General features: G+C 38.8%; 1 protein-coding gene across 1 annotated transcript; it reads right to left on the bottom strand.

Annotated features, from left to right (window-relative positions):
* Positions 1-948: 948 nt before the first annotated feature.
* Positions 949-12678, bottom strand: si:ch211-14c7.2 (uncharacterized). The gene is made up of 5 exons (XM_063906411.1): positions 12225-12678; positions 8978-9171; positions 7029-7150; positions 5585-5699; positions 949-2925 (listed from the first exon to the last, which is right to left on the bottom strand). The coding sequence occupies exons 1-5, from the start codon at positions 12676-12678 to the stop codon at positions 2794-2796; spliced, it is 1017 nt and encodes a 338-aa protein (XP_063762481.1). The 3' UTR covers positions 949-2793.
* Between the last annotated feature and the right edge of the window lie 38 nt (positions 12679-12716).

Here is a 12716-nt window from a genome sequence, read left to right as displayed (position 1 = left end):
AAATTCAATTTGCTACATTATATTTGGATAATGCATTTTATGTCTCGTACCATTTTTAATGACTCTTTCTCCCACAGTAAGGGTCGTCTATGTATATTTTGCAGGAGCAGTATCAAGTCTGAGTGACTGTGACGACCCTGCGTCCCTGTTGTCCCTGTAATGGTGTCTGTCCCTTTATTGATTGTTCCCTTTCTTTCATTAGCGCTGATTGAAGGCACCTGGCTAAAGGTTCATGCTCAGGTTTCCCTTTTGTTTTGGTTCGGCATGCAACACCCTACACATCATACCATGTTCACACATCCACATCTACACTACTGATCTTACTGACTAACACACCTCATGATGGTAGGTCTTTGATTTGTTTGCTATAATAAATATATTTTCTTATAACTTTGTCCTTGCCACCGTTTTTTGTTGTGGCCAAGAGCCGGGCCATGACAGTGACTTTCAAATGTAACAGCATATGAATTAATTTGATTTTTCACAAGTCTGACCCTAATTCAAGTTTGTGCAAACCATGTTTTTATAAAGTCTGAATACTTCCAGGTATAGTTGACTTGGCATGAGAAATCCCCGTGCTTTTATGTCACTGTGTTTTTTCATGTAACAAATTCCCACCTTTTTACATATACACAAACGGAAATCAGCACATTTAGAAATGTCTACCACTTTCACATTTATCATATAAAAAAATTGGCCTGACTTTACATTTCGAAGCAAATTCATAACTCCCTTGTAATTCACAAGAAAACCAGGTCCTTGTATCGATATTATTTAACTATATCTCATTTTTTCATAATTAGACTCCAAAATGTTAATCTCTATTAATAAATGTCTCAACCAGGTGAATTTGGATTTGGTATACTTTCTTGCATTCAGTAGGTGGTTATGCCATCTTAAAGGGAACGCATCACACACTTTTAAACGTCTAAAGGAAGCAGGTAGCCATCACACAGTATCATTTTATTACATCAGTTACCAAGGCGACAACTCCTTCCTCCTCACTTTAACAGATCAGAAAATATTCATCTTTTTCTTTTTCAGCAATTTGTAGTTTTGTACAAATGGCACACACGCACGCCCACATTCACACATCTTTTTCTGGTGATCATCACAAATAATTGAGCTGACAAGTGAAATATGCAATGCAGAGTGAAATCAAGTCCTAACATGTAGTGGAACGTCTAAATTAAACAGCGCATCACAATGTGAACAATATGGTTTTTATTGGCAGCTAGATTCAAGTTTTTGCCGGTGAAGTGATCTCAACTGAGGGTGAGGGGAGAGGCAGACAGGAATTTCAGACAGAGGGACAGAGAGAATCATCACTTGCCAGAGTGATTGTTTGAGTCCACTTCAGCGTGTGTGATAAACCAGAGGCGGCGTCTCCTCCTGCATGTGTCTGCCTCGCTCCGTTACCTCGTAAACATTGACACTATCACTGCTGTTCCTGTTGGCACTAACTGGAAGACTAACTTGTTTCTCTGAGGAACCAAAAGTAATTATTTCCTGTCATTTCTGTAGCAGATGCACAAAGAAAGCACATGCATCTGGACTCATCTTAAGCATTCTGCCAGTAAAAATAATGATTTACTCTGCAGTGCATCACATGATTCTCGCTTGCTTCGAAAAACAAGAAAGGGAGAGCTTCGACATTTGCATGAATCCAGCTGACGTTCAGATATGTTTGATACAGCAGCTTTTTGGGGGGATGTAACAGCATGTTTGAATAAAGATTTCCTGGGGTTATGAGGTCAAACCGCCATGGAGGGAGAGCCAAAAAGGAGCATCCAGTTTTCTCTAACAAAAACATTATTTCAGGTGGGAACTGAAACGGAAGCTTTTTGTCACTATTTGTTAAACTTAAAATGTAGTTTTTTAGAAAGCTCTGATATACTCGGCACTGCATGTTAGTTACAGCAAACAGGAATGCCTACTTTGACTTATTCAGTGATTTTTTTTTAAAGCCTAAATGATTCAGTGCTAAGTGACTTTTAATATAATAAGAAATAACTTTGCAAATCACCATCTTAAAGTGTCTGATCCTTTGGATAATTGCAGGTTGGAACAGAAACTCTTTGCTCTTATTGCTTTCTTCCTTTTCCACATGACATGAACACATTAGCGCTACATCTTTCTGCCAGAGCTGCTGAAGAGGCAGAAAAGAATCTGATGGGTGGAGCTGCAGACAATGTTCTGGATAAAAAAACAATGTCACCTTTTGCTGAAGATAATAGAAAAAGAGCTTTGGGAAGAAATGTTTGCCTGTGTCATTACAGATAAGATAGTTAGCAAAGCATGCTGACTTTCTAAAATCATGAATGCAAGAAAGAATGATGTGATATTTGTTTTTAATCTGTCCTCCCTTGAAAGTCAGTTTTACTGCACAGAGACCATTTCTGTCATACAGCTGCTCTGACACAGTGACATTTTTTTTAGTAAGGTACAATTTCAATCGTCTCAGATAATAAAATATTAGGTAGGAAAATATCACTCGGAGGCGGAAAACGAAAAAAAGAACAGATAAGAGGTGGAGGTGGAGCAGGTGGCACATGATGGAAACACTTCAGCAGTTTACACCAACAGGAGCTGGAGGAGACAACTTCTGACACACAACTGTCGCTCCGTGTTCATCCGTCTTCACTGCCGCTCAGGCTTTAATAACCACGAGTGTGCAAAGGTCAAAGATCAGTGTTTGTCAGAGCAAATAGTACATGTGTTGTAAATTCAGACACTGCAGTTCTTCTGGAAAACGTTAATGCATCACAGTTCAAACAGAGCCAAGCCGCACTGTTACTCCATGATGTTTCTGTTGTAGTCGTATGACAGCCGTCGCTTAGCAGCAGCGTTCTGGGCGTGCTGATTTGCCGACGGGAGGCCGGGGGAGAGACGACGATTGGCTGTCCATTGGGGAGGTCTGCTTTCCTGCAGAGATTAAAAAACAACCGTGCACATGGGATGTTAGCTCCTTGGGTTTGTGAAAGGCGCTGTTTATATTTCAGTTATTATTATTATTAGACTACTGAACACAACCCAGGGGTTTCTGCTGAAGCTGATTTATCCATTTGTTGGTCAACAGAAAATGAAAAAACAACAATATGATTTAGCGATATTATTTAAAGCCTCTGGGCTGATTTGCTTTCTTATAATACGATTTTAATTATATGATTTTGGTCTATTGATTTAACAAAACAAACCATTTGGAAACACCACCTTGGGTTTTGGGAAATTAATATCAGCCTTCTCATTAATTTGATATGGTGCGCTGCAGGGAGGACTTTCTTTTTTGGCAGAGCAGATAAATCTTCGCACAAAGATAATGGGATTATTATTTAGTTTTTAGTTTAAATTTTTTATTATTGCCAAATCTACATTTTGTGGAATGATATCTTCAAGTTTTTTTCAGCAGGATTATCTTCACAAATGAAATATATTTTCATGAATCAAAAATGCTATTGCCGGAAGTAAGAAAGCTAACTTTAGACTATAGAGATACTACACCACAACCACATGACTTCATTTTTCCACCACTTAGCTGATTAGTTTCACAAAGGTTAGTCACCCTGACAATAGTTTAATTTAGCCGCTTGCTAGCAACCTTCTTTAAAGACATGTGAAAAGTTGGGGTAGAATAAGAAATGAATGTTAAAATCGCTAATGCACATTAAAGTCCCCACCTTATTTTATGCATCTAACTAGAAACCAAAATAAACTTCAGGTGATGGAACTGTATATGCAAATATGCTGACTCATTCCCGGGTTTGAGGTCCTGCAGCATTCTATCGTTGTGGATCAGAAAGGTAACTTTACAGATATCCACTCCCTGTGGACAGTTTTTTGAAGAACTTTCAGAGTTACTAACTGGTATGTATTGTTTCTTGAATTAAAAAGCCCTTATATTAAGAACTAGGTGAAGTCATATTTATCTTTTCATACAATATTTCAACCAACAAAGTGAGTGCAAACTCCACCACAAAAAATATCTTCACATTTATTTAGTGAACCAATTATCCAAAGCCATCCTTGATAGGTGCATTAACTTTGCCCTTATTATTAAAATGACTTTGTTTAATAGTATGTCTACATTTTATGCAACATAGTTTCATCAGCAATAAATCCCAATAACATAAACTATCATTCTACAAATACAATTATTGCCATGAATATTGTCGCACGGGGTTTCTATTGTAACCCATTTGTACAATATCTCAACGCTAAACATATTATCAAATCACATTTCTTTTTTAAAGAGAAACAAATCAGTAACTAGAAGCTGATGAATGTTTCTCGAAGCAGTTCCTTAATAACTTTAATTAATGCAATATTAATAGATATGATATTTAACATAAAAAGTACAATTACAAAGAAATAAACGTATACTCAGTGTGGTATTTCCCACTCTGACCCCTGCAGAGAGGTTGTAGAGGAGTGAATTGTATAAAGTTCTCAGTGCTGTATTTCATTGTGAGCCCGGCTCATTTATCAGGTGGAGTGAGTGAGGTGAGGTGAGCAGTGTTTTGCATATAACAGCGGTCACTTAATTTGAATGGCGCTGCAGTTCCTCATTAGTCATACAGCATTATCAGGTCATTTTAACATGCTGTAACGCTGCCCTGACAAATTCAATTCAGAAACCTTGAAGCCTAACAAATGAAGCGTGAACACTAGGCACTGTGTTATAAATCCCTCTGCATGAAATGATGTGTAGAAAGCATGTGTGTGTGTGTGTGTGTGTGTGTGTGTGTGTGTGTGTGTGTGTGTGTGTGTGTGTGTGTGTGTGTGTGGAGATAGAGATCAGTTACTGTAACATTAGATGTGTTCTGTTTGCTGAACAGTGAGACACGTCAGCATGATGTGATCAGCTGACCGAAGCATACTTTGTTTGCTAGGAAATGCTGTATTGCTGTCCCTAGTTCACATGTTTGGGGAGTAATGGAATACATGTAATTAGGATAGAAAAAAAGGTAACTCTTTAACCCTTACAGTTACATAAAAAAAGTTATAATAGAAGAAAACGTGTAATCTATGGCAGTTGTAATCAGGTTACTTTCACATTTGCCGATCACTAAGACTATTTACAATGTCATTATACATTTTAAAATAAAGAAAAATTACAAATGCTTTCACTGGTGGAAATTTGAGTAGGTAGGCATGCTGATTAAATGAACTTTTTGGTTTTAATTGAGTTTTAATTGCCTCTTTTTTTTTTATGCATCACGGTGGACATCTAATTTGTTAATCCAAAATTTGCTTTTAATTCGCGTAACTGTGTGTATTAAACAAAAACAGAATCATTTTTTATCCTAAATATCTTGGTTTCTTCTTTTCTAAGGTTTCATTGTTCTGTTGTCTTACAAAATACACTTAGGTAAAAAACACATTTGTTTTCTCTTGTATTTATTTGCATTGCATTTGATATTCAGGTCATTTAAAAGTAACAGAAAGTAATCAGGTCACATTTACTTTTATATTTTGATACTCAGATTAGGTGACTGATTACATTTTTTACAGGTGGTAAAAGTAATTTAGTATTTGCACGGAATACATTTTTAAAGTAAGTGTGAATGGTCCGGTCTTTACTCACAGTGCGCGGCGTCTCCAGGTGGAAAGTCCTCAGCAGCAGTTCACGAGACACCCCGTTCCCTCTCTTGTATCTCTGGCAAATCATTTTGTTCAAGTCATGGAAAGTGTCCAGCAGCCTGCGGGGGGAGAGCACAACAACATGTTTTTTGTCTCACAGTGACAGGTGTGGAAAAAGGGTCAGAATCTGAGGATCAGACAACCAAGGTCTAACAAATCCTGTTTCTAAACCAATTTCAAATGTAAAACCATAATGTGCATTAAAGACACACTCTGCCATGTGATGATCAATCCATGTTTTGTTTTCACAGATGCAGTTCAGCACATTTACCACCTGGTGGCCTGATGTCAATATCAATCATGCTGTTTGATGGTATCCACTCTGATTCCATCATCAATTTTAATCAAAGGAGGTCTTTATGTGAATTATTACATCTTTCCATAAGCTCTACATATAGCTCTTTTTGGTGAGAATAAAAGGACATACATCTCTAAAAAAACTTTGGGTGTCAGATACACAGGAGATATCTGTTTAAATAGCAATCACAGGGATACACATTATTATTATTATTATTATTATTATTATTATTATTATTATTATTATTATTATTATTATATACAGTCAAACAACTGCACTTTTATGAACAATGCTGAAAAATAATAATGACTATTGAAACCCACAGAAATTACTTTGATGCTTTGTTGAATAAAAAGTTCAGAGACTTGGAAAATTAGAAACAAAAAGCACACATGATAACCTGAAAGAATCCAGACAAAATGTCAGTAATATGATTGTGTGCATGCATGTTTTAAAACAAAACAACAAAAAAATCAGGAGATGAATGCAAAACAAATGACTGTATTTCTAAAAATGGAAAACAGAAAACTAAATATGTACAGTCAGAATACCATGTTGGCATATTTTTGTATGGCTTTGCTTTGAAAAGGAAAGGCAAAATATACTTTCTTGGATCACTAAAATAATTGTTCTGCCAGGTTGCATTGTTTTTTCTGCCCTGTGGAGTAATTGCTATTTATTTGCCATCTGTTTTTTTTTTTTCTTTTCTTTTATACCAAGCCCGACCAAAACAAATTCTGAGAGAAAATAACCAGTGTTCGCTTGAATGGACCCTTGGTCCAAATCCCGACTGGGTTTGTGTAGATAATATATATTAGAAAACATTTAATTTCTTTTATTTGTATTATTGTTAAACTGCTCAGCTGTTTCTAACTTGCAGGCTAACTTCATGTCATGTCCTGTCACATTTGCAGTAAATATGAGCTCTCGACATTTTCCTGAAGCCGATTACAGGCTTGTAACATGGGATTTTTCTGTCAGATCTGATATATCTTATTACAAATCTTTGGAATGTGTCATCACAGTAAACACGGCAGCAGATCAGCTGATATTCAGATCACCAGGACCAACAGAGAGACAGTGTACCCACCCTTGCTCCTGACCGGCCTGGCCCCTGAGCAGCTGGCTCAGCGTAGGGACAGTGTGGAGGTCAGAGAGGTCAGGTGAGGAAGCAGCAGGCAGCGAGGGGAAGGCTGTGGCGAAGACAGCCGCCTGCAGGAGATACAAAGAGGGATCATCAGCATCAGTCTTCAGTTCCTCACATGAGGAGTTCATACTCCAGTCTATATACTCCTCTTCATGGCACTGGAGAATATAAAACAACTTGTATGAAAGCGCTTTTCTTCCAACGCCCTCCTTCACTGCAGCTCTCGACACAGCTCATTTTTCATCTGCATCTTTTCACTGCATTTAATGTCCACTGGGACTCTTCCTGCAGTGCCGGCTTCTTTTTTAAAACATTTTTAAAGGAAGAAAGCACTGAGAGCTCCGACCGGTCTAATGCGAGTTACAAAAGCAGTACGCAGATTTAAATGACGGACCAAATCAGCATAAAATTCAATAATTCATGACCAGTTTATTATTTATTTATTATTTCAGATGCAGCCTTTGGGGTACAACTGCCCTGATAAATTTGGCCTGGATTCATAAACTGAAAAATATTCAACACTGTGTTTACCGTTGCTATTGATTCACTTTGAGAGACTCAGGGGTCTTATAGGCCAGCAGCAAGCCTGAACCAACCTTTACATTTACTAGAGTACCAACACATTTAGCGTGGAGCTGGAAGGTGAGTGAGGTCATATCAACAGGTCAAATATCTAAAGCGACCTCAGCAACTCCACCTCAAATGCTGTAGCTCTTTCAATCAAATCCTCATACAGCACCATGATCACAAGTGTTGTTGAAATCAAGAGGAAAATAAAGATCCCAAAAATTAAAGAGACACATTTTGGCAAGGAGAAAACTAGCATGGTCATTCTTAAGGGGTCTCTTGACTTCTCAGCTCGAGTTTTTTAGCTAAATTCAATTGTGATGATATTAGTCCAGTTTCATAGACTTGACCTGACTGTAGCTGCTGCCACCTCTGGGATAGACATTGCCCACATACTGAGGGCAATGAGATCACGTATGGCTATGCTAGATTCATTGACAATAAGGGGGTTTCTTGTGTGATAGATCACTTACTAGCTTACTTTTACTGAGCTATCAAAGAAGCTATCAAAGGCAGTGATCTCACCAAGAAATGTTGAATGGGTTTTCAATTGATTTTTGTAACTATAAGAAATTAAAAACTGGTTTACCGGTAGTTAAAGCCAGTTGAGCTAAAGTTGATCTGCCACTAAGGATAGGTTTGAGAATCCCAGATATACAAAGCCCTACTAGAAGAGTCAAAAGGTTTACAACTTACTATGCATTTTACTAATAGAAGTGTGTTGAAGTAGAACAAAGGAAGCAGAAAGCCTTTTGTGGTTGTCCCCAATTTCCATTTCACCTGAATCCCCCCCAACTGGGTCTGAAGATTGCATGTCGGAAAATGACACACATCTGTAGTTTTGGATATAGAAACAAAGTGTGTTTACCAGAGTTCTGTGGCCCACTCTAGCTGTATCCTATCTTTAATTTAGCCAATACTAGTATAACAAACATGAATCTGCAATGTTCAGTTGAGTTGCATTTGTAGGGTAAACATATATAAAGAACAATGCATAGAATAAAAAAGATGATAGCTCTGGTTCTGCCTCGATTTTGACATATATTTTGAACAAAATTATTTATTATTATTATTATTTTTGATAAAAAACCTACATTTTAATAGGACTACAATGCTGAACTGGTGGAGTCTATAGCGATAACTACAAATATAACACTTGAGTCAAACTCAGAGGGCGATACAATACAATATTATGCTGAGGATTAAATAGACTGATCACAGTCAGTAAATTCTCAGAGAAATGGACGCAATCTCAACAGAAACATCCGAGGCATGATTACTACATAATGGTTCCATGGAAGCTGAGAAGTAAAGTCCATCTTTACCAGATTCCGATTGGCTGGTTCTCTTCTCTTCTCCACAGCGCTGGTCGGCCACCACTGTCCCATCACATCTCCACTTCCATCTGACGAGTCCTGAGGGAAGGCCGTCCACGTGTCGTCTGATTGCTGGACCAGGCTGTCCGTCCAGCCTGGTGTCCAGTGGGTCGGCTCCCCAGTGGTGGCGAGGCTCCCATGTGCTACACACACACACACACACACACACACACACACACACACACACACACACACACACACACACACACACACACACACACACACACACACACACACACACACACACACACACACACACACACACACACACACACACACACACACAGTTAATGTTATGAAGATGATATGAAGGTATTTCTTATGACTAAATAAACCTACACCCACTGTAGATGTTAGCTGTGTTATAGCCAGAAAAACAGATGGCTAACAATTGGGTATCATTTCCATACTTCTACAGCTGTAATAGCGACATCCAGGTTAATCTGTCCAAGTACTCCGAAACAACACACATTGTGTAACCTTTTGCATATTAATAATTATATTTTCACAATCCCAGGAAGCATCTTGTAGTATGCACGTCTGCACCAATACTACAGAGGGGTAGTACCTTCAACACACAGCAACACACATTTGAAATTAATACTGGTTTTATTTAGCAAAAATCTAGAAATGTGGTATCTGATGAGTAAATATAGGATCGTAGCCTCCCTGAAACCTTGGCTTTGATTTTGCCTTAACTATTACATGAACCACCTTGTTGCAAAGAAACATGTTAATGTTTGCGTTACATTGTTGCTGTAAATGACGCTGTTTGCCATGGCTAAAATATCCCTACCGATCATGGCATAGACCTATCATGATGTGTCTATCAGACACTTCAGTTATCTCTGTGTGACTTTCTCTTTCACCCGTCGCCCCATAACCTCAGGCTTACAGGGCCTAGAGTCCCAGGCCCTGTTTGCAGCCCTGTTTGCTTCCCCCCCTCCCTTTACCCAACTCTCAATGATTAATACCATGTAGCGAGAACAAGAGATTGGTTAGGAATTCAGGTCAGGACAGAATAGAGTCTCAGCTTCCCTGCAGAGCTAAGTAGTGTTATTAGACAACTCACAATACCTGTAGTTTAGAGTAGAAGTATATGAATAATCACCAAAACTAAAATGCCACGAAACAATACCGTAACTTTAAACTTTAAATTCTGACACTTGATATTCATACATTTCATTTCCTTTAAGCTAGGCTGCCTTTGAGTATTTCAAAGACTCTCACTTGAGCTCTTAGAGTACAGTCAAATGCTTGGTTTACATAAATTACAGTTTATATACTTCCACAATGGAGATCAATGACATTTTCTTTAGCCGTGTGTGTGTGTGTGTGTGTGTGTGTGTGTGTGTGTGTGTGTGTGTGTGTGTGTGTGTGTGTGTGTGTGTGTGTGTGTGTGTGTGTGCTGAATAACGATACAAAGTTTTCATCGTAACTAACTTCCAAACAAAGAAATAGTCACAATGAAATCTGGATAAATCACAAAACCAACTTCCTCTCATTTGGGTGAAGGGATCTTTAAAAGTACCTTCTGCTGATAACTCGAGCATAACTATTTTATGTTGATATCTTTAAGTAGATAAACACTGAGAAGAAATAAAAAGTGAATAAGACTTAACCCTGGTTTAGCCCTATTTGGCTGCACAGTGGAAACTGGGCTTAGGTGATTAGCTTAAGGGAGCATAATGAGGAAGCATGAAAACCAATTAATGGAGAAATACAAAAGCACAACATCACACACTCAGGTGCATGTGTTTCATAAGTGTGTTTCCTATAGGATCTGATTATTATTGGAAGACTATTATTATTATATTTTAGTTATGCAGTTGACATTCTTGCTCAGAGCGCCGATATCTTTTCATCAGGCAGCCATTCGTTTCTATTCCAAAGGGTGCCCTCCGTAAGATGCTTCAACTTGTTTTTTATCATGATTTCAATAAGAAAGCTAGGTGCTCCAATTGCGGGTCATTGTCAAAGTGAGAAATGAACAAGATATACTTCTGCAAACACATGCCTCAGCATTGTGTTTCACATGTAAAGGAATATAGGTACATGTTGATCTTCTTGATAACCTAATAATTAACGTATGTCTGGACAGAAAATAACAGGTAAGTCTGACACAGCACGGGTTGCAGAATGACTGTGAAGAGTTATTTTTTATATATTGACTTGTGCCTTTTTATTTATAACTCTTAATGTGTGTATGGGCATATGTATATATGTATGTGTTTATGTTTGATTGTGTATATGTCTATATACAGTATCTATATGTTTATATACAGTATATATTTATAGATATATGTGCCTGCAGCCATCAGGATGCACAACAAGGGGTTATCAATGTAATTCACTAAACAATAACCCATACTGCACATTAAACCTGCACTGTTTACACAAAGACTTTTACCTGCATCAGTAGGCCTATCTGTATACATAAATGTAAATATATTTAACAATCCGGACACAAAAAAGTATATATGTTCATTTAATTCTTTTTTTTTTAACAGTTACTTACCTGTACATCATTTTAATTTAATTGTTCCTTATATACTGTCCTGTTTTTCATTCTGACTCTGTTGCTGCTTTCACTCCTGAATTTCCCCACAGGGATTATTAAAGATACATCTCATCTCATATAAGTGGGTGTACAGGTGTGTGTGTGTGTGTGTGTGTGTGTGTGTGTGTGTGTGTGTGTGTGTGTGTGTGTGTGTGTGTGTGTGTGTGTGTGTGTGTGTGTGTGTGTGTGTGTGTGTGTGTGTGTGTGTGTGTGTGGATATATCTGTATTCCTCGGGTTGGTGAGAACAGATTTTTGATCTCCCTGTCAGCATCACACACACAGAAGATGCACAATAAAGTTTACTTTGACTTGAGATTTGTGTGGCCCTTTAAATCAGAGTGTGTGCATGTGAATTCCTGAGACTGTACAAAAGGTTACGTTTGCACTAATACCCTGAGCGAGTGTGAAAGGTCTCTAAAGTAGTTAATTTCTGACAACTTTAAAAGACTCCGCTTCTGAGGCCTTTTAACGTCAGCTTTGTTAACCGAGGGATCCTCTGTCCCATGTCTATTCCTAAATGGCAAAATCACTTAAGCTCTGCAAGAGGCTGGAGAGACACTAAAAGAGAGACACAAAGAGAGCGGGGGCTAACTGGAATACCCAGAAAGAGACAAAACTACAAACTGTGAACTCACCAACACGTTCTCTGCTCCCAGAAAGCACTGAGGCAGCGGTGGATCCCTCGCTCCAGGCCGGCTCGCCCTCCGCCTGCATGAATACTCCAAATTCATCTTCTTCCTTCCCCTCCTCCTCTCTCCTCCCCTCCTCAGTGGCCACGGTGGATATCCTCTCCGCCTCACCCTGCTCCTCCAATTGTCTGCCGAGCCTCTCCTTCCCTTCCTGGCCTCCTTTCTCGTCTCCTTCCCTTTCCGTCTCCACATTCTCGTCCGAACAGGGCAGTGTGGTTTCCATGGATCTCAGGGGTGGAAAAGTGGGGGCAGGATTAGCCAGGGGAAGTGCGAGAGAGGTGGAGGGATCAGCACAGGCAACACTAGCGCAGGTCTCTCCAGTTTCTTCAACATGGGCGATGCTTGGTTGTCCAACAACCTCTTTCTTCCTTCCCTTGCATCCGTCTGGAGACTGCTCCATCCTCCAGTTGTTTGTTTGTGCACAGTTTTCAGTTTCCT

This window comes from Eleginops maclovinus, chromosome 18 (genome assembly GCF_036324505.1).
Source record: "Eleginops maclovinus isolate JMC-PN-2008 ecotype Puerto Natales chromosome 18, JC_Emac_rtc_rv5, whole genome shotgun sequence".
Classification (NCBI taxonomy): domain Eukaryota; kingdom Metazoa; phylum Chordata; class Actinopteri; order Perciformes; family Eleginopidae; genus Eleginops; species Eleginops maclovinus.
This window is presented reverse-complemented; position numbering and strand designations above follow the sequence as displayed.

What these genes read in the sequence shown, in the direction of transcription:
- si:ch211-14c7.2 (XM_063906411.1), bottom strand. Translation starts at nt 12,678, where the DNA reads ATGGAGCAGTCTCCAGACGGATGCAAGGGAAGGAAGAAAGAGGTTGTT. An exon ending in TGGGAGCAGAGAACGTGTTG is followed by an intron (nt 9,172 to 12,224) that starts GTGAGTTCACAG and finishes GTGTGTGTGTAG; the next exon opens with CACATGGGAGCCTCGCCACC. An exon ending in ACCTGGAGACGCCGCGCACT is followed by an intron (nt 2,926 to 5,584) that starts GTGAGTAAAGAC and finishes TAATCTCTGCAG; the next exon opens with GAAAGCAGACCTCCCCAATG.